Here is a 24,592-nt window from a genome sequence, read left to right as displayed (position 1 = left end):
CACGCTGGACCTCCCTGGGCGTGGGGTCTGGACTGCTGGAGAAGTGGGTGCTGTCGGTGGGGAAGACAGAAATGACTCCTTATGGTCTAGAGTCAATCCAGTGGCCTCCCTGGAGGAGGTGTCTCCCTCCAAAAGGTGTGAGACTTCCCGCCCAGCCATCTGGAGGGGGTGTTGCTGTAGGCCTGGGGGAGGGTGGCCGCTCTGGATTGGCTCGTTGCAACTTCGTTTATCACAGTTTACAATATCCTCCCCGAGTCTTGGCAGCTGGAATTCCCACAGGTGGGTAAAGGCCTTCTCTGCACCTGGGCCTGGTAATTAAGAGGGAAACACTAGTTTCCCCAGATGACATTATTACCCAAGGTGCTTGGAGAGAGGGGAGGGTGGGAGCCCTGATCTCCAGGCTCCTAGGTTAGAGTGGGCCCCACTCCCAGAGCCCCAGGTCCCAGTTGTTCAAGAGCCTGACTTGTCCTCAAAGGCCCTGACGCCTAGAGATGCTTGAAGGTGGAGCCCGCGGCTTCTAGTCCCAGGGCCGGAGAGGCCGACCCTGTGCCCGGGACTGCATGGACTTGGCTGCTTTACCTCCTCGTGCGTGCTGTGGGCTGACCGGGCCCTCCCTCCCACCATCCTGTCCCCGCCCGCTGCTGCGATGTGGGGAAATCCTGGTGCTCTGCCCCCATCCAGCTGGCTTCCCTGCCCTGGAAGCCCCGGCTGAGCAAGTGGAACGGACCCCTGGATTTGCAGGCACCCTCCGTGGACAGCTTTTCATCTCTGGCCACCCAGCGTTTCCGATGCTCTGGCCGGGGTTGGGGGGATTAGACAGGCCCCAAAGTCTCCCCTACTCACACGCCCCAGGTGTACGCGCCTTCGAACCTCCAGCTGATTAATAATTGCTCCCACCAAACACCCTGGCGCCTCTGCTCCCCGGGGTGGTGTGATCTGATCACTTGTTCAGTCTGTGCCCGGCGCACGGGCAGCTACGGCTCCCCCTGGGCCACGCTCCGAGGAGGCCACCTTCCCGGGGCCCGGCTGCCTGCTGTCCAGGGAGCCGCCCCAGCGCGGGCAGCAGAGGGCCCTGGCTGGTGACCTCCTCCCTGGAGCCCCTGCCCAGAGCCGCGGGAGCAGCCGCCTCTCCCCCGAGATGCCCTCCTGCTTGGGCTCCCTGGTGCCCCCGCCCGCCCTGCCCGGGGGCCAGGCTCCTGTGGCCGCTGGCAGCAGGCGGGCCCGGGGCCTGGGAGCTGGTACCCTCTCTAGCAATAGCAACAGCCTAGAGACAGCCCCTCCCTTCCTGAGCGCTGGGCGAGCACCCCCGCCCCGGGAATGCCTGGGCAAGCATCACCCACCTCACAGGCAGGGCGCGGAGGCCGGGAGAGGGACGCCGCCCCTCCTGCGTCACAGGGCGCGCGCGTGGCAGGGGCAGGGCCTGGCCCTGGTGAGGTTGGCAGCTCTGTGCAGGGTGGTTGTGGGGGCTGTTTGGTGGGGTCCCCTCTGCCTTTTTGGAGTCCGTGTGGGTGGAGAGTGCAGCCCCTTGGCCGGGACTGGCTCAGCCACGCTGCTGCTGCGTCCCGAGCCCCTGCTCCGGCCGGGCGCGGGGAGTGGGCCGGAAGGAGGGGCCGCGCAGCCCCCCGGGCAGACACCCGGGCTGAGGCTGATGGACGCTCGCTGGCCAGTGGCTCAGTGGGCCTTTCTAACCCGCTCTCACCCGCGCTGACTGCGCGGCCCGGGGCTGCTGCGCCTCCCCAGCTCGCTTCTCCGTGGGCGCAGAGCCAGCGTGCCCCCCTCCCCCGGGGACTGAACAGGTGGATGAAAGCGAAGTGCTCAGCACTAGCAGGGCGTGGCGAGTGTGAAACAGTGTCATTATTGTTGCTTTTTCCCCCACCCTGTGGCTATTTTCCCGGCCACCTGATGGATGGGGGGGGGGCACCAGGGGGCGTCCGTGTCCCCCTCACTGCCCACTGCAGCAGGAGCCAAACGAGGCCTCCCTCTGCCCTCCTCCAGGTGTCACTCCTTCAGGCAGTGACTGTCCCCTGGGAAGCGGGTCTCCCCTGCGGGCATCCTGGCCGGGGTCAGGCCCGCTGGGGGTGTCTTCTGTGTGGGGGTTTCCATTCATTGCCAGCTGCGTGACCGCTGCGCTTCCGTTTCCCCCTCTGTGAAAGGGGAGCAAGGGTTGGGCCTCCCTGCTTCCTAGGGCTGTGAGGCTTGGGAGGTCAGTGCTTTGAAAAATGCCTGATGTATAGCCAGTGCTGGATACCTGTCGCTCCGCGGGTGTGCTGGAATAGGGGGCACGGTGAGGAGGGACCTTGGGGTGCCCGGGAACAGCTGTTCTGAGAAGGTTCCTGCCTGGCTTTGGTGCTGCAGGTGGGCTTTGAGACTGTGACATAGAGTGGTGGGGTGTGTGCTCCAGGACCGGTATGGGCAGCGTCCCCAGCTCCCCGGGAGGCAGGGAGGCCTGGTGAGGGGAGCGTTAGTGCGCTGCGGCCGTGGTGCATCTGCCAAGGAGCCAGAGCCCAGATTCCGTTGGCCACTTGCATTCATGCACACAGTCACCCCACAGGCGTCTATTGGGCACCTGCTGCATGCAAGGGGCTGACTAGAGCCGGGGGGTGGGGGGGTGGAGGGGGCAGCTCCCAGGCTGGTTGGTGGGGAGTCACCAGTTAGCCAGTGTCACTTGAGTGACAGCAGCTGGCCCCGCACCTAGGGAAATCTGTGCACTCGCCCCCGGTGCTGAGCCCAGGGAAGGCCGCCCAGGGAAGTGGCGGGGCAGAGGGAACGTGTAGTTTGGTGGCCAGGCAGCAGCTGTCACTAGGGGCAGATCCCATGCGACCCTGTAGGTGAGGCCACTCCTTGAGGCTGGAGTCTGAGGCCAGTGTCTGTGTCAGGCGTGGCTCTGCTTGGCATTTTCTGGGCATCTTGCTGCTGTCAGCTGCAGGGTCACCACTGTGGCCTGGGGATGGTGGGGCAGCCCTCATTGTCCTTGCTGCTGCCCTGCCTGACAGGTACAAAGAGAAGGTACTTGGTGAAAGAGCCATCTTAAGAGATCGACACCTTGCTGTTCCCCCTTTGACAGATGAGGGGCTCAGAGAGAGCTCCAGGCTGGTGTCAGTCCACTGTGTGTGTGTGTGTGTGTGTATGTGTTTGTGTTTGTGTACTGCAGCCCCAAGACGGCAGGGGTTTCTGTCTGCCTGGTTCACTTCTGTATGCCTAGGGCCTAGCACAGTGCCTGGCACACAGTAGGTGTGCTTCTAACCACTGCCACAACCCAGCAAGGATATTGACAGGCGTGGCCCTGTTCTCTCAGGTGCATGTCAGGGGCCTCTGTCCCTGCTGTGTGCTTGGGTATTCTTCGTGCTGAAGCAGGGTCATGGTTTTGCATCCCCCGCAGGGCCCGGCTCAGCCAGGCTCTTGGGGAAGGAAGTCCAGTCCAGATGGGGCTTCCTGATGGGAGGTTTGGGTTCAGCACCGTGGACAGCAGAGGTTGGGGGGCTTCTGCCATTTTGACTGTGTGTGCCTAAAGGGGTGGGAGGGATAGGAGCCGTATGTGGGATGGGCAGGCCAAGGTCTGCCTGTCTAGAGGTCTCCCTGCAGTGCCTTTGCAGCCGTAGGAGTCTCGATTCCTTTTTATTTGTTGACATATATATATATATATTTTTTAAAGAGTTATGCATATGAGAGTTGGGGTACAGGCCAGAGGACTGGGGGGGGCAGGTGAGAGGATTCACCAGAGACAGAGTGGGGGGCAGAACAGGCGGATCTACTGAAATACACTGCTGAGGGGAGCAGCGGGGAGACAGGAGAGGTCTGCTGCGCCATGTGGGTAGCTCCCTGGCCGGGAATCAAACTCGTGCTGCAGAGGCTGTGGACAGCTTCATAGTGCTGAGACTTATCCCCTGGCACCACCGGGGAGGCCCTGTTGTTTTATATTTTTATTGGCGCCAATACCACCCTCCCATTTTAACATTCAAGTAAGACTAGCAGCAGCCAGCCTGCTGCTATCAGTTTTCCCCAGGGTCTGAGGTTTTTATATTTAATAACTCAGTCGATTCTCATAACACTCCTGGGAGGTACAATCATTGACCCCAATTTATTTTATATTTTTTAATTTTTTTATATTTTTAATTTATTTTTTCTAGTCCCCATACAATTGCACCCCCCTTATTTTGGCCCCAATCCCTCCTTCCCCCACCCCCCATAGTGTGTCTCTGGTTTACAGTTGTTTGTTGATCATTGACCCCAATTTAAAGATGAGGCAAGAAAGGCAGCGAGAAATCAAAACACTCACTCAGGGTCACACCCGTCATACGGGGTGTGGGCCCAGGCTCCAGATCCTGTTGTGAGCCACAGTTTCGCACAGGTGGTACCGCCCTGGGTTACTCCCCGCCTCCCGCCTCTGGCTCCTTCCCAGACAGCACCAGGGCGCTGGAGGGGCCCCCGGCCCAGCGCTTAAATACCTTCGGTTTGGTTTTCTGTGTGTGCTTGTCCGGTTGGCATTGCTCCTGGGGCTGCGTGTGCTGGAGGGCCTGGGGGGCCTGGAGGCCTGGGGGGCCTGGAGGGGAAGCGGGCGCTTCTCGTGGGCTCCTCTGGTGTCTCACCTGGCACCCACGGGGCCTTTAGGTCGGATCAGCCTCCGCCCATCTGAGCAAGTCTTTCGCTCGAGGACTTAACATGGGAGTTACGGGTCTGAAGTGGAGCCCGCCCCAGTGCCCCCCCAAAGGCCATGCCCCTGAACAGTGGGGGGCGCCTGCTGAGGGGGTCCCCCCTCCCCCCCGGCGCCGGGCGCGGTCCGCGGGGCCTCTGGGCGGGGCGGGCGGGCCGTGCGCACCTGACCGCTCACACCTGTGTCCCCCGTGTCTTTCAGCCCGGCCGCGCCTCCTCGGTCTCCGCCATGAACGGGCCCACCCTGCAGCCCTCCTCGGCCCCCTGCGCGCCCTGCGGCTCCTCGGCGGCCCCGCGGGGCTGGAGCGAGTTCTGCGAGCTGCACGCGGCGGCCGCGGCCCGGGAGCTGGCGCGCCAGTACTGGCTCTTCGCGCGCGAGCACCCGCAGCACGCGCCGCTGCGCGCCGAGCTGGTGTCGCTGCAGTTCACCGACCTGTTCCAGCGCTACTTCTGCCGCGAGGTGCGCGAGGGCCGCGCGCCCGGGCCGCCCGCGCGCGACTACCGGGAGACGGGCCGCGGGGCGCCGCCCAAGGCCGAGGCGCCGCCCGCCGAGCCGGGCCCCGCGCCCGCGGCGCTCGCGCTGTCCAAGGCCCGCAGCTCGGAGGAGCTGGCCCCGCCGCGGCCGCCCGGGCCCTGCGCGCTGCAGCACTGGCGCCACAGCCTGCGCCACCTCTTCCGCCGCCGCTCGGCCGGGGAGCTGCCCGCCGCCCCGGGCCCCGGCGACGCGGGCGAGGCCCCCGCGCGGCCCGGCCTGGCGCGGAAGCTGCTGCCCTGGAGCCTGGGCCGCGAGGCGCCGCCCGAGGCGCTCAAGGAGGCGGCGCTGCGGTACAGCCTGGCCGACGAGGCCTCCATGGACAGCGGGGCGCGCTGGCAGCGCGGGCGGCTGGCGCTGCGGCGGGCGGGCGGCCCCGACGGCGCGGACCGCGTGCTGGAGCTCTTCGACCCGCCCAAGGTAAGCGGCCGGGGCCGGGGCGGGGGAGGGAGGCTTCCCACGAGCTTTTCCTTTAGATCCTAAATCCCCGGGGCAGAGGTGGTGCGGGCACGAGGTCGCGCCCAGGGGCGGGCACTGGCCCAGCGCGGAGCCCGCCGGGCAGCTTGTGCTCGCCAGGAGACGCGGCGGGCCAGGCGAGGCCGGCCTGAGGGGCTGAGCTGCTGCTTGGGTGGGGCTTTGCCGCAGAACCCTCGGAGGAGGAGTCTTTAAACTCTGTCGCGGCAGAGCCTGCACACACGTGAAGTGGATTATTGCACCTGAAGCTCCAGGGGGCCCCACCCGCCACCCCCGTGTAGTACTGGCCCCCCGTCTACCACAGCCCAACTTCAGTTCCACATGTTCTCTTTCTCTGCTGGTGAATTCCACACGAGTGGAGACTCGCAGAACATGGCCTTTAAAGTCGCGCTGCCTTTCACCAGCCTGACGGCCGCGGTGCTCACAGCCCCAGGGGCCGGGGAGCTGCTGTTTCATTGCGGCTGGTGCTCCGCCGGGCGGCTGTCCCTCGAGCAGCTGTCCCTCTGTCGATGGCTATGTGGGTCGTGGCCACTTTGGGACTTTTGTGAATAATGCTGTTCCGAGACGAGGGCGGAGGCCTCTGGGCGGGCCTGTGCGGCCGCGACTCTCGCAAGTGAGCGGCGGCCGGGGCAGCGCTTGCCCTCACGCAAGGGCTCGTTTCACTGCGTGACCATCTTCCAAAGCGCTGCAGGGTTTTGCGTCCCCCCAGCGGTGAGGCAAGTCCCTTTCACTTCAGCCTTCCTAGCGCGTGTGCTGGTGTCTCAGGGTGGCTTTACCTGCGATTCCCGGGTGAATCATGGTCGATGCTCATTGGCCATTAGCACTTACACTTGCGCGAAGTACTAGTTATTTATTTTTTTTTAAGAGTTATTCATTTATTTATACAAGCACTGGGTACAGTCAGAAGCGCGGGAGGGTGAGAGAATTCACCAGAGCCAGAGCAGGGAACAGAACAGGCAGAAGGAGCGAAGTACACTGCTGAGGGGAGCAGCGGGCAGCAGGAGAGGTCTGTGCACCATGTGGGACCCTTGCCGGCGGCTGGGGATCGAACCGGCGCTGCAGAGGCTGGGCAGCTTCGCAGCCCGGCGCTCAACCACTGCGCCACCAGGGGAGGCCCCAGTACAAGTTATTTTTATTAAACCGTCCTTCTGTCTTTGTCTTAGTCATCTGTGGAGATTTTATATATTCTGGGTACGCTTTGTATTGGGGGTGTCGGCTGCGGGGCTGACTTTTCACTCTTTTAATGGAGCCTTTCCATGAGCAGAGGCGCTGGAGTCTGGTGACGTCGTCAGTCACTTGCGTTCTGGTCGGGTTCGGGCTTCTCTGCCTGTGTCTAGTCTGCCCGAGAGCCTGACGCCCTTGCTTGTCTCCTAGGGGCGCTCATGTTTGGGGCGTCTCATGTGGACCCTGACCCGTCTCGCGTGGGTCTCCGTGGAGCACGAGGAAGGGCGCCCGCTCTCCCGGTGTCCCGGCCGCGCGTCCCCTCCTGGGGCAGTGCTGCTTCCCCCGGTCCGCAGGGTGCATCTGGGCTCCCCAGTCTGTCCTGTCGCCCGAGCGCCCGCCCCCCGCCCCCACCGCACCGCCTTCCTCGCCCAAACAGTGCGCGGGAAATAGGTGTCTGGAGGCTGCGGCCTGAGTTCTTTATTCCAGATCAAACTCGCGCCTGCCGGGCCGCGGGGACAGCGCGGGCAAAGGCCCGATAGAGAAACTTCTGGCGAGTTTTAAAAAAAGAGGCCAGCGTGGCGGAGCACGGCCGGGGGGGGGGGGGGCTGGGGACATGCGCGGGAAGAGGCTTCCGTGGGGGCGTCACGGCGGCAGCTGTCGGGGCGATGCCAGTGTGGAGAGAAACTTTCCTCTCCCTGCTTTGAAAGCGCCGGGAGGCGAAGCCGCCACGAGGGGTGAAGGAGGCGTCCAGCAGCTGCGTGGGAGGGGCCCAGAAAACGTCCCTGTGAACAGCTGCTCGACACCAGCCGTGACGCCGGGAGTCAGGAAGCCGAGTGGATCAGGGGTTCCCTCCCGGGCCTCCCGGCCTCTGCGCCGGCTCCAGCCTCTGCAGTGGGGTGACTGCTCGGGACTGGGCTGAGTTCATCTGAGGTGCCCCGCGGGCTCCCGGGGTGGTGAGCACCGGTCTGGTCCCCAGGCTGGCGAGAGCGGTTCTGGCCCCAGGCTGCCGGGACTCCCCCTCTGCCCCGGCTGCCTGGGGCGCCGTCATAGATGTGGTGGTTGCTGTGTGACCCGGGGTGTTGCCCACAAAGCGAGGAGCCCCGCGGGGCCTCCCCATGAAGTGTCTGGCCTGACAAAGCCACCCTCCGCTCCAGCGCCTGCAGCAGCTTCCCGTGGGGTTCCCAACAGCCTCTGGGCTGAGGAGTCAGGAGTGCGCCTGCCAGGGGGCAGCCTTGACCTCTGACCCCTGACCTCTGAATTGCCTCCAGAAGCAGCTTTATTTTTTAAAAGAATTCCAGCAATTTCACTTTTTAAAAATGATTTCTTTATGCCTAGAAGAGCTGAGGTGCAGGCTAGAGGTGGCGGAGGGTGAGAGGACTCACCAGAGACAGAGCGGGGAGCAGAAGAGGCGGGTCCACTGAAACACACTGCTGAGGGGAGCAGCGGGGAGACAGCTTTAAACAGAAGCAAAAGGAAGGGTGGGCCGAAGGTCGCCGCTGAAGACCTGGGCTGCGGACTGTGTCCCTGCAGGGGCCCAGGAGCAGCCTGGAGAAACCCTTGCTCTGCCAGTGGGCAGCTGCCTGGGGCTCATGGGTCAGCCTTGCCCGGAGCTGGTTCCAGCTTCGCCTCTGACCAACTTCGTGGCCCGGGGCTGGTTACCGCCCCACTCAGAACCCCGGTCTACTCACCTGTAAAGCGGGGGTGACGCCAGGGCCCGCCTGAAGGGTCGCTGCGAGGCTGCCATGAGGGGGGCGTGTGTGTGTGAGGCGAGGCCCCGGGGCAGACGGCCGCACTGGTGGGTCAGAGGAGACATCCGAGGCTATTTCACAGGCCTCAAGGTGGGCAGAGGAGGCATGGCTTTCTCCTGCGTCAGCAAGCACCCCGGTGTGGGCGGGAGGGGCGGCCTCACCTTCAGTGCTGCCATTCTTAGGCGGAGGTTGGGGCTTGTCATCAGAGGCCCTCGGGGACATCTGAGATGAAAGACTGTGCCCGTCCCGAAAGATCTGGGTGAAGAAGTCCCAGGCTGCAGAAATGGCAAGAGCAAAGGCCCTGGGGTAGGCATGAACCAGGAGACTTGTCAGAACAGCCAGGCGGCCGGGGCTGGAGTGAAGGGAGCAAGGGCAGATGAGGTGAGAGGTGGGGAGGCTGGCCCCGGAGGGCTTTGCGGACCACTGTGAGGACTTCAGGCTTTCCACGAAGAGCAGGGGCGCATTTGGGAGATTGAGGCCCCACGGGGCTGAGACACGCACCAGGATCACCCGGCAGTGGGAGTGGCTGGAGGAGCCCTGTGGGCCCCCTGGGGTCCTCGGCATCAGCCCGGCTGTGGGGCAGCGTGGCCGGATTCTCTTCCCAGGAGACGCCGGGGTGGCCCTGTCCGCCTGCCTGGCACGGACGATGCGCCAGGTGTTACCCGAGACACTCGACTTTGAAGCTTTTCCACGAGGTCAGGCTCACTGGCCCATTTGACAGAGGAGGAAACCGAGGCTGGCGGAAGCAGAGGGACTCAGGGTTGTGCAGCTGAGGTGTGAACCCCGATCCCAAGGCGGCTCCGCTCGCGAGCCGCGGCCGCAGTGTCGGCGGCTCCCCTGAGCCAGAGGGCGCGCGTGCCGGACAGCCTGGGGTGCGCCGCCCCGCTCAGCAGTTAAGAGGAAAGCCGGGGGGGGGGGGGTGGCTGCCAGTATTTTGGCTGATGTATTGGAGAGTTTTTTGCAAAAGAATCCAGATTCCTGATTTCTCTTACAAAATCAGCGGGCCTGGCAGCGCCGGGCCTGCTTCCCTGGCGCGGATCCAGCCTGGCCTCTGCCCGGGTCCTGCCGAGGGCGAGCTGGGGGGTGCGGGGGCGCAGGGCAGGGGGCATCCACAGAAGCAGCCACCTGGCCAGGGCTTTCCTGAGATCTGGGGGGTCCCTTTCCAAAGGGTGCCTCGCCAGGCGGACCGTGGCCTGTGACCAGCCCTTTGCTCTCTGGGGTGTCATTTTCCCTGCGGGCCCAAGCCTGGTTGACGGGGATGGTCTCCGAGCCCTGCCAGCCCTGCTGGGTCTGGGGCCGCCTCGGTGTCCCGAGTCTGCTTAGCGAGGGTGGGGACGGCTTCGCCCCGGGAAAGGCGCCGCTCCCGCCGGCGCGTCCGTGCCCTGGTGCTCGCTGGGCACCTCACCCCCGCGCCTTCCCTTGGTCCTCACGGCAGTCTGGTGAGGGAGCGGCTGTGATTACCCCCATTTCACAGGTGGGGGGCTGAGGCCAAGCCAGGGTGGGTGACTCGCCCGAGGTCGAGCGGCTCCTGGGGGGCCGAGGAGGGACTGGAGCCCCAGCAGGCGGCAGGGCCTGGTGCCTCGTGAGGCCTTGGAAGGACTGTGACTGGGGTGCTGGGGTTCAAGCAGCAGCTCTTTCTGGGGGGAGCTGTGTTTAGTTCTCACACCAGGAAAGCCTCCCTTGTCTGGGGGCACCATCTTTCGGGGGGACATCCAGAAGCTAAGACGGGGGAGCCCGCACACCTGCCTTAGCCTCTGCTGCCGGCCAGCGCGGGGGTGGAGGGGGCGGCAGGGGCCCCCCGGGGGGAAAGCGTCTGGGGGAGTGGCGGGTCGCAGGGTGTGCGGAGGTTGTGCCTGGAGCCCCTCCCGCCGCGCTTGCCCAAGACGGGGTGGTCGCCGCCTGCGGGGGGGGGGGGGGGGGCACCGCTGCGGCCTGGGGGGGGGTCGGGGCTGGGCCTGCGGGAGGGGCAGGCCCCGGGCTCCCGGCGGGAGCGGCAGGTGGTTCGCGCCCTGGTCCCCGGGGCACTGCTGGGGGGCTGCACCCCGTGGGGGCGCGAGGCGGGAGGGGCGGGCGGAGCCGGCTCCCGAGTGTGGGAAAGAGGAAGCGGGGAGACAGGGACGTCCAGGGCCGGAGGCCGCGGTTTCCTCTCGCGGGCGGGGGGCGCGGAGGAAGAGGCGGCGGCAGGAAGCGGGGCTCGGACAGGCCGGGCGGGAGTCCCGCCTCGACCCCGGGCCCCCGGGCGCTGCGCCCCCCGCGGCACCCCGGCCTCAGGGACCAGGGCCGGCCTGGGGCGCCCGCTCCTGCCGGCCGCGCGTCTTCCTGGTTGCTCCCGCCGCCGCCATCTTCTGAGGCCGCGAGCCCACGGCCGGGGGGGAAGAGCCGGGAGCCGCGGGGTCGTCCCGAGGCCGGGGTCGGGCCAGGCCCCCAAGCAGGGGCCGCGCCCCCCCGGGCCGTCTGGGGGCCCCGGGGACGGCGGGGGGGGGCCCAGCGCACACCCTGCCGCCCGCCCGCCCCTTGCTGGGGCTCGTGTGAGCCCGTTTTTGGAAAGAGCTTTGCGTCTTGGAAGCAGCCCCGACCCGCTGCGGCCGCGGCAGGTGGTGTCGGCCGCTCGGGCTCCGGCTCCGGCCTAGAGGCGCCCCCGTCCCGCCCGGGAGGGGAATGACACGCCGCGGCCCCCCCCCCCCCAGGGCCTGCCTGCGGCCCCGGCTTTCGCGTGTCTGGGGAAGCGGCTGTTGGGCGAGGCTGTCACCCGGCGTGCGGGCCGGGGGGGCCGGGGGCCGGGGGGCGCTCTGAGCTCGGGCCTGGCCTCTCGCGTCCTTGTTACGTGGCCTCCTGGAGCCTCAGTTTCCCGGTCTGGAAAACGGACCGTCCGGCCGGCCCCGCCGGGGCAGGAGGACTCGGGCACCGGCGCGGCCCGCGAGGCGGCAGGGGTTTGCTGTCGAGGAAGTCGCCAGACCCCAGAGGTCGGCCGGTGCCTTCCCCGCGGGGCAGCAGCCCGGGCAGCCGCTGAGCGCCCCGCCAGCCAGCCCAGGCCGCGGCAGGAAATCCCCCACCCACGTCTTTGTGAATGGAAAAGGAAACCAAAACGCACACGATCTCTGCAGGCTAGTGGCTGCCCTCGCCGGGGGTGGGGGGCGCTTCCTCCCCCAGGGCAGGAGGGGCCGCCTCAGCTTCCTTTTTGGGGCCCCACACCCCTTTTTCCTATCTCCCCTCTGAGCTGGGGAGGCGGCCGCTGTTCTCAGCCGGGCCCAGCCCTGACCAGCCCGGCCCCGCGCTGCCTGCAGGGTCTCCTCCTGGGGCTGGGCCCGCCCCCGCGCCGAGAGACCCCCAGGTCTCCTGGCCCGTCCTTGTGTAATCTAGGAAAAGGGTCCACCTCACCTCCGGCCTGCACCTTGGGGTTTTTCCCAGTACACTAAGCTCAGGACAGCAGTGACAGGAAAGGCACCGAGAACCACCCCCATCCCGCTACCCAGAGAGAAGCGGCATCCCCCCCCCCCCCCCCCCGGCGACGTCTATGATCTCTCTACGGTTCCCCCCAAATTGCAGTTCTTCCGGCACCTGCTGAGCAGGTCCTCTCTGGACGCTGCCTTGTGTCCGGCCCCGCTGGGAATATTCTAGGCGGACCCCAGCCCTTGAGGGACGGACATGCCTGTTACCTGCTTGTACTTACCATGTCCTGGCTATTTTTTTGTTCTGAAATATGTTTCAAGAGGGTCTTTTTTTTTTTTTTTGAATGCACCCGGTGTTCCCTCCCGCAGATGTACTTCAGCTGTGCTTTTCCCAGGCTCCTCCTGCGCTTGGATCTATTTCGCTCAAATAGGTGACGGGCGACGAGCTGCTTGTTCCTCCTTGCCGGTCCCCACCTCGGGCTCAGTTCCCAGAAGGGGTGGCCCCCGCCTCAGTGAGTAACTCGGTGAAAGTGAAATCGGGTAAACTCCGCTTGCTGAAGTGCGTTGTAGTGTATTTACAAAGCTGCGCGACTGTCACCACAATCTGATTTCAGAACATTCTCATCGCCTCAAAAAGAAACCCCCGTGCCCGGAGCTGCCCCGCCCCGCCCCCTGGCGCGGGCTCCCCCTGCTTTCCGTCTGCAGATTTGCTCTTCTGCTCTTCCCAGAGCCAGGTGAGGCGCGGCCTCTGGGACTCCAGGTCAAGGAGACCACGTGGCTCCGTCCCACTTTGGGGCTCTTCTGCGTAGTTGCAGTGAACCCCCAGACCAATCCCCCTGTGGAAATGTTCTTAATCTCTCCAGGAGTGGCTCTGCCCTATCTTACGGCCGCTCTGGGTTTTAGCATCTGGGTAGCCACCAGACTTCTTCCAAGCACCACACCTGACATTCCCAGCAGCAACAGGTGAGGTTTCCAACTTCTCTGCCTCCTACCAAGGCTCCTGATGGTGACTTTTTGATGACAAAAAGGGGTGAAGGGGTGTCCGTGTGGTTTTGACTTGTGTCCCCCTGCTGCAATGACCTTGAGTGTCTTTACATCCTCATTGCCTAGTTCTAAGGCTATTGAGAAATCCTTTTCAAATGGTCTTCCAGCGAGATTGTGGTGCCAGCACTGGGCATTATTATTTAAAAAAAATTTTTTTTATTAAGATTTATTTTTTATACAAGAACTGGGGTACAGGCCAGATGCGCAGCAGGGTGAGAGGATCCACCAGAGCAGAGCAGGCAGAAGGACCGAAGGACACTGCTGAGGGGAGCAGCGGGGAGACAGGAGAGGTCTGCCGCGCCATGTGGGTAGCTCCCTGGCCGGCCGGGAATGGAACCTGCGCTGCAGAGGCTGCGGACAGCGCGGCGCTCAACAGCTGCGCCACCGGGGAGGCCCCCCCTTTTTAAAATTAAGTCAATCACAATGTAACTGATCATGTTAAATGTACGACTCAGTAGGGTTTTTGTTTTTTTGGGTTTTTTTGGGTAACTCTGGGCGGCCGTCACCCGTCACCGGTATTAATTTCAGAGCGTTTTCCTCAGCCCGGACAGCGGCCGTGCGCGGTTAGCAGCGAGCCCCGATTCCAGCCCCGGCCCGGCCCCCCCACGCCCCCCGGACCCGGGTTCGGGGCACTCGCGAGGTTCGGGGCACAGGCCGCTCGCAGGCGGGTCCTGTGCGCGCCGCCCTCCCCGGCAGCGGCGCCGGCCTCCGGCCTCCGGGTTGGCCCGTCCGAGGTCGCGGCCCGCCGGGCCCCGCGCCCGCCTGTTCCTTTCGTCTTGGTTTTGTTCTTCACTTTCAACCGCGGGACCCGGCGGGCCGGCGTGGCCCCTGGCGCGTGACGTCGCGAGGAGCTGTGGAGGCCCCGCCCGTCCGCCCGGCCCGACCCGGCCCCGCGCCGCCCGGAACCGGAACCGCGGTTCTTCGAAGGCAGGCGGCGGGCGCTGCGCTCTTGGCTACGGCGCCCCCTGCCGGAGGCCGCGCGCGTTGCTCCTCGGCCGCCCCGCGAGGGCGCCCTGGGCCTGGCCCCGGGCCGGGAGGAGGAGGACCGGGAGGACGGCTGTGGGAGGAGGGCGGCCCCTGGCGGCCCGAGCCCGCCGCCCCCGGGCCCCGACGGCCACTGTGGTCACCGACACTGGGCGGGCCCGTCGGCTGCTTCTGGGGGCGCCATTTCCCAGCCGACGGCCCCTCGTGCCGGCAGGACGCCGGGGCTGGCGCTGGGCGCGGTGGCCGCGGGCCGGGCTCCTGCCCAGAGGCGCCGCCCGCCGCGAGCAGCCCCGCGGGCTGGCAGGGCCGCCGGGCGAGAACGCGGGCAGGGAGGGCGCCGGGCCGGGCCGGGCTGTGCAGCCGCGGGGGCGGGCAGAACCCGGGGCGCCGGGAGCCGGAGCGGCCGTGCGGGGCGCGGGGGGCAGCCGGCCTGGCTGGGCCCTGACCTGCGCCGGCGCCAGCCGGGCACCCCCCGGCAGAGGCCGCTCTGGCCTCAAGGATCCGGCCGCCGGCCCGGCCGCCCGAGCCCGGCTCGGGCAAGAGCCCTGGCCCGCGTGGAGGCCCAGGCGGAGCAGGGCTGGGGGGGCGCCTGGTGCCGCGGGCCCCGCTCCCCGCTCCCGCCGGCCGCCCCGGCCCTCACGGGCCACCGGGGCCAGCCGGGCGGCCTCACCCCCCCGGAGCGGGCGGTGAGCTCAGCCGGGAAACGGCCTGTGGCTCCCCCAGCGCCTGGACTCGCGGTTCATCCGCGCCCAGGGGGAGCCCCCGGGGAGGGCAGGGTTCCCGGGGTGCCTCCGCTGAAGCCGCAGCCCCTCCATCTCGGGAGCACCCCACGGCCACCCTCGCAGCCGGCCCACCCGCATCTGGTGTGAATCGGGGCGCCCGCCTCTGAGGAGGGGGTCGGTGGCCGCTGGGGGTATCCCAGCCTCGTCCTGTGCGTGTCGGGGGGCTGTCTCTCTCTCTGTATGGGGGTGTCTCTGGATGTTTGTCTCTCGGGGGAAGGTTGCTTCGGCGTGTGGGAGGCTTTGTGTCCCCGCCACTGTGTGTGGGGGGGTCTCTGTCTCTGAGAGGGGCTTTGTGTCTGTCACTGTGAGTCTGTCTGTCTGACATGGGGGGACCCTCATGGGCTCGAGGGGGAGCTCGCTGCAGGTGGGGCTCTAGGCCAGCCCCCAGCCCATCTGTCCCGACAGCCTCGGCCCAGTCTCCCCGCTGCGGGGCACTGTGGGCCAAGGGTGGGGGAGGGGCAGGCCCCCCCAGCCCCCTCGGTCCCTCAGCGTGTGAAGTGCGGGTGCCGCTAACTCAGAGGGGCTCAAGATGGGGGTGCTGTGCGCAGGGCTGTTGGGGGCCGCGCCTCTCCTGAGTCTCCCTTCCTGGGGCGGGGTGTGAGGCGGACTCGATCCGTGCGGCTTTTCTGGAAGCTGCTTCTCCCCGCTCCCCGGCGGGCGGGGGTGGTCTGGGAGCAGCGCGGACCCGGCAGGGGTGGAGAGGCGCCCCGAGGGTGGGCAGACGAGGCAGCAGCAGCGCAGCGAGGTGCAGGGACCGGCTCGCGACCGCGGAAGGCAGGGCCGGGGCGGCCGTGCAGGGCCTGCGGCGCGGGCCGAGGAAGGAAGCGACCTGCGGCCGCAGTTCCGCGAGTTCAGGCCCCGGAACGGGCACTGCCGTCAGCCTGCCGTCCAAGGGGGTGCGGTAACTCACCCCCCATCCCTCCGCTCCCCAAGAGCTGAGGGCCGGGCCCAGGCACCCACCCCGTATCCTCTGACAAACCCTCTCCCGGTACCTCCGGGCCCGTCCCGGCCCCCGCTGGGAGCGAGGCTTGGGGAGCGCGGCCGGGGGTGGGGGGCAGCTGCTTGGAGGCTCCGCAGGGCGGGGGGCGCGCGAGGGGCGCGGCGCGGCGCGGCGACCACGGCCCAGCGAGGGCCTGAGCCCGGCCTCCTGGCTGCCCCTGGGCGGCGGCGAGAGCCCTCCTTGCCCGAGCCCCGGCCGCCGCGGCCCCGCCCTCGTCCCGGTCTCCGCCGCTCTCCGGGCTCCGGGCAGCCGCGGCGCGGCCCACTGGCCGCCCGCCCCCGAGATGCCCGGCGCGCACGAGCACCGCGATGCCCGGCTGCAGGGGTGACACCGAGTCTCGCCCGCCGCGCAGGCGCTGGGCTTGGTCTTCCCGGGAAGGTGCGAAGCCCCGCGTCCCGCTGGCGGGAGAAAGGCGGGGCCTGGGGGGGTCGGTGCCCGGTGGCTCGGAGGGGCGCGGCCCAGCTGTCCACGCCGCCCTCTGCTCCAAGGTCCCCCCGACGCGCAGCGGCGACCAGCTTGGAGCCGGCAGGGCGCTGGTGTGGCTGGGCGCTGCTCGCCGCCGCTGGGCCTTTCAGGGTCGGGCCCGCCCTTCGCCCTTCGCCCGGCCCGGCCTGGGGCTTTCCACCCGCGCTCGCGAGCCTGGGCCGGCGCCGGGAAACCCTGCAACGCCGACGGCGGTTCGGCGCGGCCCCGGGGCTGGCGCGGGGAGTTGCGGGCGCGAGCGTTTCCCGCGGGGTGGCGGAGGAGCCCCCGGGCCCTCGGGGGGACGCGGCTGCGCACCCGAATTTTCCCCACCTTGGCTGACCGGAGCCCCCAGCCTGGACAGGGGCGGCCGGCGCTCGGGGCTGCGCGGGGGCGCCGCCGCCACAGCGCCCGTGGGAGGGGGACCTTGGCCGTCCCCGCCTAGAGGAGACGTCAAGGCCCAGGGAGGGCCGAGTCCGCCGTCCAGGGCCAGGCCCGAAGCCCGCGGCCAGCTGTCGGCCGCCGGCCCTGCTGCGGGACGGGTCGGAGCTTGCCCGCGGCCGGGAGGAGGAAGAAATCGGGCGCGTCCTGGGCTGCAGCGGCCGCGAGGCGCCAGCGGTGCCGATGCGCGGAGCTGAGGACACTTGCCCCGAGGAGGGCGATGCAGGACGGGGTGGTGACCCCTGGCCTGGCCTGGTCGTTGACCACCTGGGCGTGACCGGGGCGGGCGGGAGAACAGCCGCGTGCCCTCCGGGGTGCCCTCCGGGGTGCCGGGGGCAGCAGATGGAACAGGGCGGGTGACACGTTCCTTGAGCTGCGGACGCAGCCCCGGGGCCCGGGGCTTGGGCCCGGCGCGCCCCCCGCAGCCCTGCGCCGTCCCTGGCGTCCTCACCGGCTCTGGGGCCCGGTGGGCCTGTGTGGCCCTGGGCAGCCCGCTGTGCCGACGGGGCAGCCGCGCCCCCAGCCCCCCTTGCCCCCCCCCCCCGCGAGGAGCCGGCGGCAGCCGGGGCGTCGCCTGCATCTCGGTGGCGAGGCGGGCGGGCCGCGAGGAGGGACCCTCTGCCCGCCCCGCCTGCCGGCCAGCGCGCCCGCGGGGCTCTGAGAGAGCGGGCGCCCCACACCAGAGCGAGGCCGGGGCTTGGCTGGCTCATCCCGGCACCACACCGGGGGGCCGGAGCGGAACCGAAAGGGAGACGGGCCTGGCCCCCGCCTGCCCCCAGCCTGGCCCGCTTCCCCGGGGTCCCGCGGGCGGCGCGCGCCAGGAGCAGGAGGGGCGCGGCCGTCCCCAGCCTCCCCCCTGGCAGGCGGCAGGGGGCGCTGTCGGGGCGGCCGGCGGGAAACCTGCTGTCGGGCTCCGCGGCGCCCGGGAGAAACCCGAGGGGACGCGGGCAGCTCGCGCTGTGCTCCGGGCTGGGCCCCTCCGAGCGGCGGTTCACTGAGAAGCGCCGGTGGCCCCCGGAGCCGCGAGCGGGGTTCGGGGAGACGGGCTCGGGGCGGCCCAGACGGGGCAGCCACCTCGCCGCGCAGCCGACGGGCGCTGGACCACGGGGCTGGGGCTGGCTCACGCCCCACCTTCGGCAAAGGCCGCTCCTGCCCCGGATGCACCCTTCCGGCAGAGGAGGTGGAGGCTGGAGCCCCCAAAACCAGGGCACCGGGCACATGCTGTGGAGACTGCTGCTCGTTCTCCTCGCCCACCCCACTGGTGGTGGCTTTTTAGGGCGGGGGGGGGGCTTCCAAGGAGCACCCGGCCCTCTCGCCGGCCCCCAGGGAGAGCGGGGCCGAAAGGGGTCTAGTTGAACTGCCCCCGGCAATTCCCCACCTGGTCTCTTTGGCGCACTGGCAAATGCCCCAAGGGCCAACGGCTAAGCTGCTCTGCCAGTCCCCACCCTGCAGGCCAGTGTCCAGGTACGGGAGCAAAAGCTGCTCGGCCCTCAGGTGACTTTTGCTGCAGGATTTGTTTCTTCCTAAACTGTGATTTGCTTCCCAGAGCTGCTGTTAGGCCAGGAGAGACCTGTACTAAAAGGGGAACTAAAGGGTCACTAATGGGGGCGGGGACCCCTGGCCTAGTTGGCACCCCAGAGGGTTACCCTCATGTGCTCTCTGGGCTTGCCCTGCCCGGGGTAGGGAGCTCTTTACCGGCCAAGTATGGAGAGAAAGAGAAGTCAGAAGGCGAACAGTCAGCTGGAACGGCCCCAGGTCCAGGTGACCAGGGAGCTTGGCCCTGAGCCCCACAGGGTTCTGGGAGTCGCGCGCCTCAGGGTGGGGAGAGCCCTCGGAGGGGTCCTGCAAGCCAATGCTGGACTTCAGTCCGGGACTGGGGTGCTCCCTCAGGCAGCTAGGCCCTGGGGGAGAATGCAGGAGAACTCAAGGGGCCTGGGCGAAGGGCTGTCAGGCACGAGTCTTGAGTGTCGCCCCTGCCCCCTGGTCTCCCAGAGCTCAAAGCCCAAGATCCAGGCGGCCTGCTCCAGCATCCAGGAGGTCCGGCGGTGCACGCGCCTCGAGATGCCCGACAACCTCTACACCTTCGTGCTGAAGGTGAGTGACAGAGCTTCCCCTGCCCTGGGGGACCACCAGGCGCCCCGGGGACCCCACACAGCTCTTCCCCTCCTCCCTACCAGGTGAAGGACCGGACAGACATCATCTTTGAGGTGGGAGATGAGCAGCAGCTGAATTCGTGGATGGCTGAGCTCCGGGAGTGCACAGGCCAAGGGTGAGGCCCAGACCCAAGGGCCCCACTCCTGGCACAGCTTTTACCGCTACCCCTGAACGGAGCCTTGACCCCCCGCTCTTCCCCGGCAGGCTGGAGGGCCCGGAGCCGGAGATGCAGGCTCCCTCAGCTCTAGAGCCAGGCGTGTCCAGTTCCCCAAGGGGAAGCACGGATTCCCTGGACCAAGGTGCGAAGGGCCAGGCCTCTGTCTTGCGGGTGTATGGGGACCCCGCCTTGGCCCAGGGGTACCCAGCGCGGTCATCATCACCCATCTGTCTACCAGGTGCTTCTCCCGGGGGGCTGCTGGACCCAGCCTGCCAAAAAACGGATCATTTCCTGTCTTGCTACCCCTGGTTCCACGGCCCCATCTCCCGCGTGAAGGCAGCTCAGCTGGTCCAGCTGCAGGGCCCCGACGCTCACGGGGTGTTCCTGGTACGGCAGAGTGAGACTCGGCGCGGGGAGTACGTGCTCACCTTCAACTTCCAGGGCATAGCCAAGGTACGGGGGCAAGGCAGGTGGAGCTGTACCCCCCCAACCCCAAGTTCCAAGCCCTACGCGACCCATGTCTGGTCTCCCCCGTCTCCTCCTCCAGCACCTGCGCCTGTCGCTGACCGAGCGGGGCCAGTGCCGAGTGCAGCACCTGCACTTCCCCTCGGTCGTGGACATGCTGCACCACTTCCAGCGCTCGCCCATCCCCCTCGAGTGCGGGGCTGCCTGTGACGTGCGGCTGTCCAGCTACGTGGTGGTCGTCTCCCAGCCCCCAGGTGGGTCTCCAGACCCCTGGATACGGGGTGGGTGACCCGGGGTGGGGGTGGGGGCGGGTGGAGGCTGGCAGCCAACCACAGGGTCGAGAGCTCCTGCCACGTGTCCTGTCAGCACCCACCCCCGCCTGCCTGGGACTGACCGTGTTGTTTCTCTCTTGGTCACCTGCCCCCCTCCCCTCCCCAGGTTCCTCCAACACTGTCCTGTTCCCCTTCTCCCTCTCGCACTGGGATTCCGAGCTGGGCCTTCCCCACCTCGGCTCTTCTGGCTGTCCCCGGGGGCTCAGCCCAGAGGGTCTCCCGGGCCGATCCTCTCCCCCAGAGCAGATCTTCCACCTGGTGCCTTCACCTGAGGAACTGGCCAACAGCCTGCGGCGCCTGGAGCCCGAGCCTGCGAGCCGAGCCCGGGACTCAGACTACGAAATGGACTCCTCCTCCCGGAGCCACCTGCGGGCCATAGACAACCAGTACACACCCCTCTGACGGGGGAGGACTCAGCCGAGCAAGCAGAGACGTGAACTTGTGAATGTAACTTTCTTTCCTTCCTTCCAGAGAGAGAGTAAGGGACACTGGCAACTGCTTGTTCCAGTTTGGACGTGACCCTTCTATTAGGCCTGTTAAAGGGCCTCCTGTAAGTTTCACCCATCGCCGGCCTTTTCCTCATTGTTTACAGATGTAGTTCTTGTTCACGGACGCCGCCAGCTCCGGCCGAGGCCCTCGGACCAGACCCCTTCACCCTCGGGAGGTGGCGGGGGGAGGGGCTGGCAGTGGAAATGTGTTCTTTTTCACTGACACTGTCACAGCTGCTGACAGACTTTCGGGGGACGTGGGGGGAGGGAAGAGGGTGTATCAGGAAGCCCAAAACACTAACAGCCTGGATTCTCCCCTGGTCTCCCTGCCCTAGCTTCAGTCCACGCGGCAGGCCTACCGCACCTATCCCGCTTCGACTTTCAGCTTTAGGACAGCTCCGGCAGAGGGACAAGCTAAAGCTCGATAATTATTTTAAACATTTTACCTCAGATTTAACTGTTCCAAGGATTCAGGTTTCAAAACCAAACCATTGCTTATTTCATTGCACTGTTTGAATTCATACCCGTGCGATTTGTTTTGTCATCAGAGGAAGCTATGCAAACCCTACTTGACTCGTTCCCAGCTGGAGCCAGCACGCCTGGCGGCCTTGTCTGTGCCTCCTCAGCACTGTTACCCTTTCAGGGCTATCCAGGCAATTACTGACATAGGAGGGTGGCAAGGAACAGTCCTACCCTGGTGCCTTATGCATAAACAAACTGGATCTGATCTATAGCAGCTTTATGGTGAGAGTTCAACTGAGAGGTGAGGGAGGGACAAGCAAACAGGGAAGAAGGGCTCCTGAGCCCTTTCCAGCAAACCCTTCAACAGGGCTGGCTCAGAGCCTCCCACGCATCTAACGGCTTATTAAATTATCCCACAAGTCGGTTTTAGGCTCCTTCCTGAGCCAAAATGGAAGCTAGGAATCTGGTGCCACAGCTAATGAGAAACTCCTTTAATAGCCCACAATCAAAGTTCTGTTCCAGCTGGCTACTGCCTCATCTGATGGCGAATGTGTGTGCAGGCACACGTGGGCACGCACAATCTCCACCATCCAGGGAGGCCCTGCAGTCAACTCTCCATCTATACTTGCCTTTCACAAGTGATAGAATTCTGGCTCCTCCCAGAACTTTCCTGTGGAGGCTCAGAAACAAGGGGGGCAGTGACTGTGGAGTCAGCTGCTCCCTGTGTCAGTGGAGCTGTTCAACACAGCCACCAGCTCACCGCGGCGGCTTCTAGGAAAGTGGCGTATAGCACCGCTTATCTGGCACAGACCCACCACCAAGGCTAACCTCGGCCTAAACGAACTACTGACTGCCTTATCTGAGGTGAGGTTTGGTCTGTTCCCTCCAGTCATTCTCTGTACTCCAAGAGGACAGACCATTGCTTTTAGAATACCCGAGGGGCGGGGCACATAGCCACCGCCTCACCACTTTTTAACCAATACTCCTGGGTGTTTTCAGATTGTAAGGCAGATGCAACCCGGACCAAGCAAGTTTTCTGGTCCTTTTCTAAGGAGGTTTGCCTTTATTTTCTACACATCAAGTAGGTTTCTCCAGGTACTGAATGTTAAGCAAAGTGCAAACCAGAGGAGTAGACACTATTCTGGGTTTCTTTTCAGAGAGAAAGGCTCATTAGTAAGTCACTGGTGCACACTTTCCCCTTGTTGCACAGGAGAAGGGACAAGCAGATGATGAACCGAACCTAGTTAGTTCCCTCCCTCCAGAAGTGTGAACACCTGGAATATGACCATTTAAAGCCAGGGGCTCTCACTTAGCAGCCTCTCAACATTTATTTCTCAGGTAATGCCAAGAGGCAAGCCAGGCACAGCCAGAGTAGCAGCTCTGACCCACTGGCTACAAAGTATAAGCTCAGACTCTGGCGGGAGAATTGGGAGCCACCCACTTCCAGACTGTTTCAGTGTAAAATGGTCAAGAAGACATTTCTAAATGTGTCTGAGTTACCGAGACAGATCAAATTACAGTCCAGCAAAAAGCCCCTGGTGGCCAGGAAGAAGTGACACTGAGCCAGTGCCTTTCCTCTGCTAGAGCAGTCGGAGGTGGTTAGGAAGGGTCCGCATTCACAGGCAGTGGTGTGAGGCTGCAGCCAGCCCGCCATGGCCACAGCACATGCACCACCCTCCTTCCAGTCCCAGTATGACCACTGCTGGCAGCAAGAGGCCAAACCACAGGCCTCCACGGAGAGCCTGGGCTCTGAGTGCCAAACAGTTATCTCTCATTACAGATGAGGAGAGCCTCACTTTCGGCACCATCACATCTTTCATCTGACTTTCATGAACTTTTTTTACAAACTAACAGTCACCAGCACCAAAGAATTAAGTCAACTAACTAACCTGCCTTGAATTTTAGACCAGCAATCCATATGGCTTTATCTGGCATAAATCTTCTGCCTTTGATCATTTCTGGACCATGTAGGAAAAAGGAATAGCAATCATTAAAATCTTAAGCCAGAGAACACTATTTTTACATAACAGTTTCTTAACCTATAACCAAGCCCCAAGGGTTGCCTGAGATTCCTTCCTGCTTTTACTGAGGGCCAAGTCTCTTCCTGCAAATGTCATGTGAGCGCTAACATCTCCCACTGGCTAGGAGTTTGATGGTATATCACCCACTGCCTCGTAACAAGGACACACCTGACATCCAGTGTTTGGTTGGAATAAGCAGCACATTGTAATGACAACATAGAAATGGATTAGTCTTGTTATTATAGGCAGAATGTATTTGCCAAATTTTTATGTATTGTTTATGTACTGTACAAGTAACTTATTCTTGAATAATGCAGATTTTGCTATAATGTACAAAATGCTACATGTGAATTAAAAAAATTTTCAGAATCTTGATTTGTTGCCACACTATTCAAAGGCTCGATCTATTACAACTTTGATCTCTGAGGCACCCTAGTCCTGCTCAAATACTTGGCTTTTCCCTTTCTCGAAACTCCTCTCACAAATTAGGGACATGAACAAATGCTTATGAATCTACAGCAATAAGCTGCTTTGTACATCGCTGCCTCTTTTCAGCCCTCTGGATTCCTTTGTCAGCTTAAAAAGAAAATGTCTCCTGCCCCCTGCTGGTAAAACAGACAGATGCCTGAATCAGGACAACTTCTGAGTAACACTCATTTTGGGTTCAGGGTGCAGATATTAAAAAAGAAGAAGCTTACAGATCCTTTTCAGGCCGAGGATGTGGATTTTCATTCAGTGCTGTCCACCTCTGGCCAGCCCTCCTCCTGAAGCAGAAGTCTATCCACCAAAGAGAATAGCTCAGTCTTGTCTTTTTCTAGATACCTTCAACCAGAACTAAAGGTGAAGAAGAAAAATCATTGGACAACTACTCTTCCAGAAAATTAAGAAAGCACACTTAGTCCTCTTACCTTGATATTAAGTATCCTATAAACAGGGTTAGCTTACACAAACACACACTAACTTGGTATCAGTTTTTAAAACTTTTTTTATTTTTTAATTTTTTTTAAGTTTTTATTTTATATTATCTACAAAGTAAAAGTTTTTCCCTTAACTTAAAAGTTGAATCACTGTAGACAGTGATCACTTCATCAAACTTGATTTATAAATAATAATCCATCAGTTTTTTGACGGTAAGAATTTACTGAACCTTTGTCAAGTTTAGTAAAAGGGGGTTCCAAGTCTTGATTTTTTTTGTTTTGTTTTTTAGCGGTAATAGCAGCAAGAATCACTCTTGTTACTTCTTTTGCTAGCTGATGTGGTCATGACTTTGAAGGGTCATTAAAAAATAAATAACTTCCAGTTTCAGCAAGCAGAGCCGGGGTACTTGCGGGACTCTGAAACAGCGGAGGGGATTATGGAACAGCCCACAAGTTCCTAAATGCCTCTACTCGGTCCAAGTATCTTCCACTGCAAGTGAACTGTTAGCATTCCTATTGGATGTTACAAGAAATCAACATATTTTTTAAAAACAAAATAAATGAAATTCTAGTTTTCTGTGCTTCCAGTTGGTAGAAGCAGTAGAAGGGAGGAGGGAATTTGGCCTTTCGGTTCCTCCAGGGCAGCCTTACAACTGCTGTTGGTGGTGGGCTTGTACTGTAAAAAAGAAAAGTGAATATTTAAACAGAAAACTGGCAACACCGCACATTAGCCTAGTGTCTCTGCAGCACACGACTGTCAACTACCCTTGTGCTAGCTGAACAAGACCCACGGTTTCATTCACTTGCCCCTACTCCCATCTGTGCCAAAAGGGGAAAGGGGTAGGTGGGTGGGTAGAAACAAACCGGTCAGACGTAAAACCACTTCAGATAAAGCTCCCAGAAGACTTGTTGCTCATGGGGTAGGA

The 24,592-nt window shown here is 63.7% G+C and overlaps 2 protein-coding genes across 4 annotated transcripts in view; one reads left to right on the top strand and one right to left on the bottom strand.

Annotated features, from left to right (window-relative positions):
- Nucleotides 1–4,879: 4,879 nt before the first annotated feature.
- On the top strand, nt 4,880–23,735 carry SH2B3 (SH2B adaptor protein 3). Its single transcript, XM_037511165.2, has 7 exons — nt 4,880–5,602; nt 18,663–18,764; nt 18,848–18,939; nt 19,029–19,123; nt 19,220–19,434; nt 19,529–19,700; nt 19,885–23,735. Exons 1-7 carry the CDS (start codon nt 4,880–4,882, stop codon nt 20,178–20,180), a joined length of 1,695 nt encoding a protein of 564 aa, XP_037367062.1. The 3' UTR covers nt 20,181–23,735.
- Nucleotides 23,717–24,592, bottom strand: part of ATXN2 (ataxin 2) — an 86,945-nt gene continuing 86,069 nt past the window's right edge. For 2 of the 3 annotated variants that reach the window (XM_037511163.2, XM_037511164.2), the window contains exon 25: nt 24,267–24,342. In XM_037511163.2, the coding sequence (XP_037367060.1) occupies nt 24,314–24,342 (29 nt within the window). In that variant the 3' untranslated portion in view covers nt 24,267–24,313. Of the gene's footprint in view, nt 24,343–24,592 lie in introns of all 3 variants that reach the window. The other variant, XM_054695332.1, reaches the window with a different exon arrangement.

Source organism: Talpa occidentalis, unplaced genomic scaffold (genome assembly GCF_014898055.3).
Source record: "Talpa occidentalis isolate TD23 unplaced genomic scaffold, MPIMG_talOcc4v2.1 talOcc4.14, whole genome shotgun sequence".
NCBI classification, from domain to species: domain Eukaryota; kingdom Metazoa; phylum Chordata; class Mammalia; order Eulipotyphla; family Talpidae; genus Talpa; species Talpa occidentalis.
Note: the sequence above shows the minus strand (reverse complement) of the source record. Positions and strands in the feature narration are given on the sequence as shown.

What these genes read in the sequence shown, in the direction of transcription:
- SH2B3 (XM_037511165.2), top strand. Translation starts at nt 4,880, where the DNA reads ATGAACGGGCCCACCCTGCAGCCCTCCTCGGCCCCCTGCGCGCCCTGC. An exon ending in AGCTCTTCGACCCGCCCAAG is followed by an intron (nt 5,603 to 18,662) that starts GTAAGCGGCCGG and finishes CTGGTCTCCCAG; the next exon opens with AGCTCAAAGCCCAAGATCCA. An exon ending in TCTACACCTTCGTGCTGAAG is followed by an intron (nt 18,765 to 18,847) that starts GTGAGTGACAGA and finishes CCTCCCTACCAG; the next exon opens with GTGAAGGACCGGACAGACAT.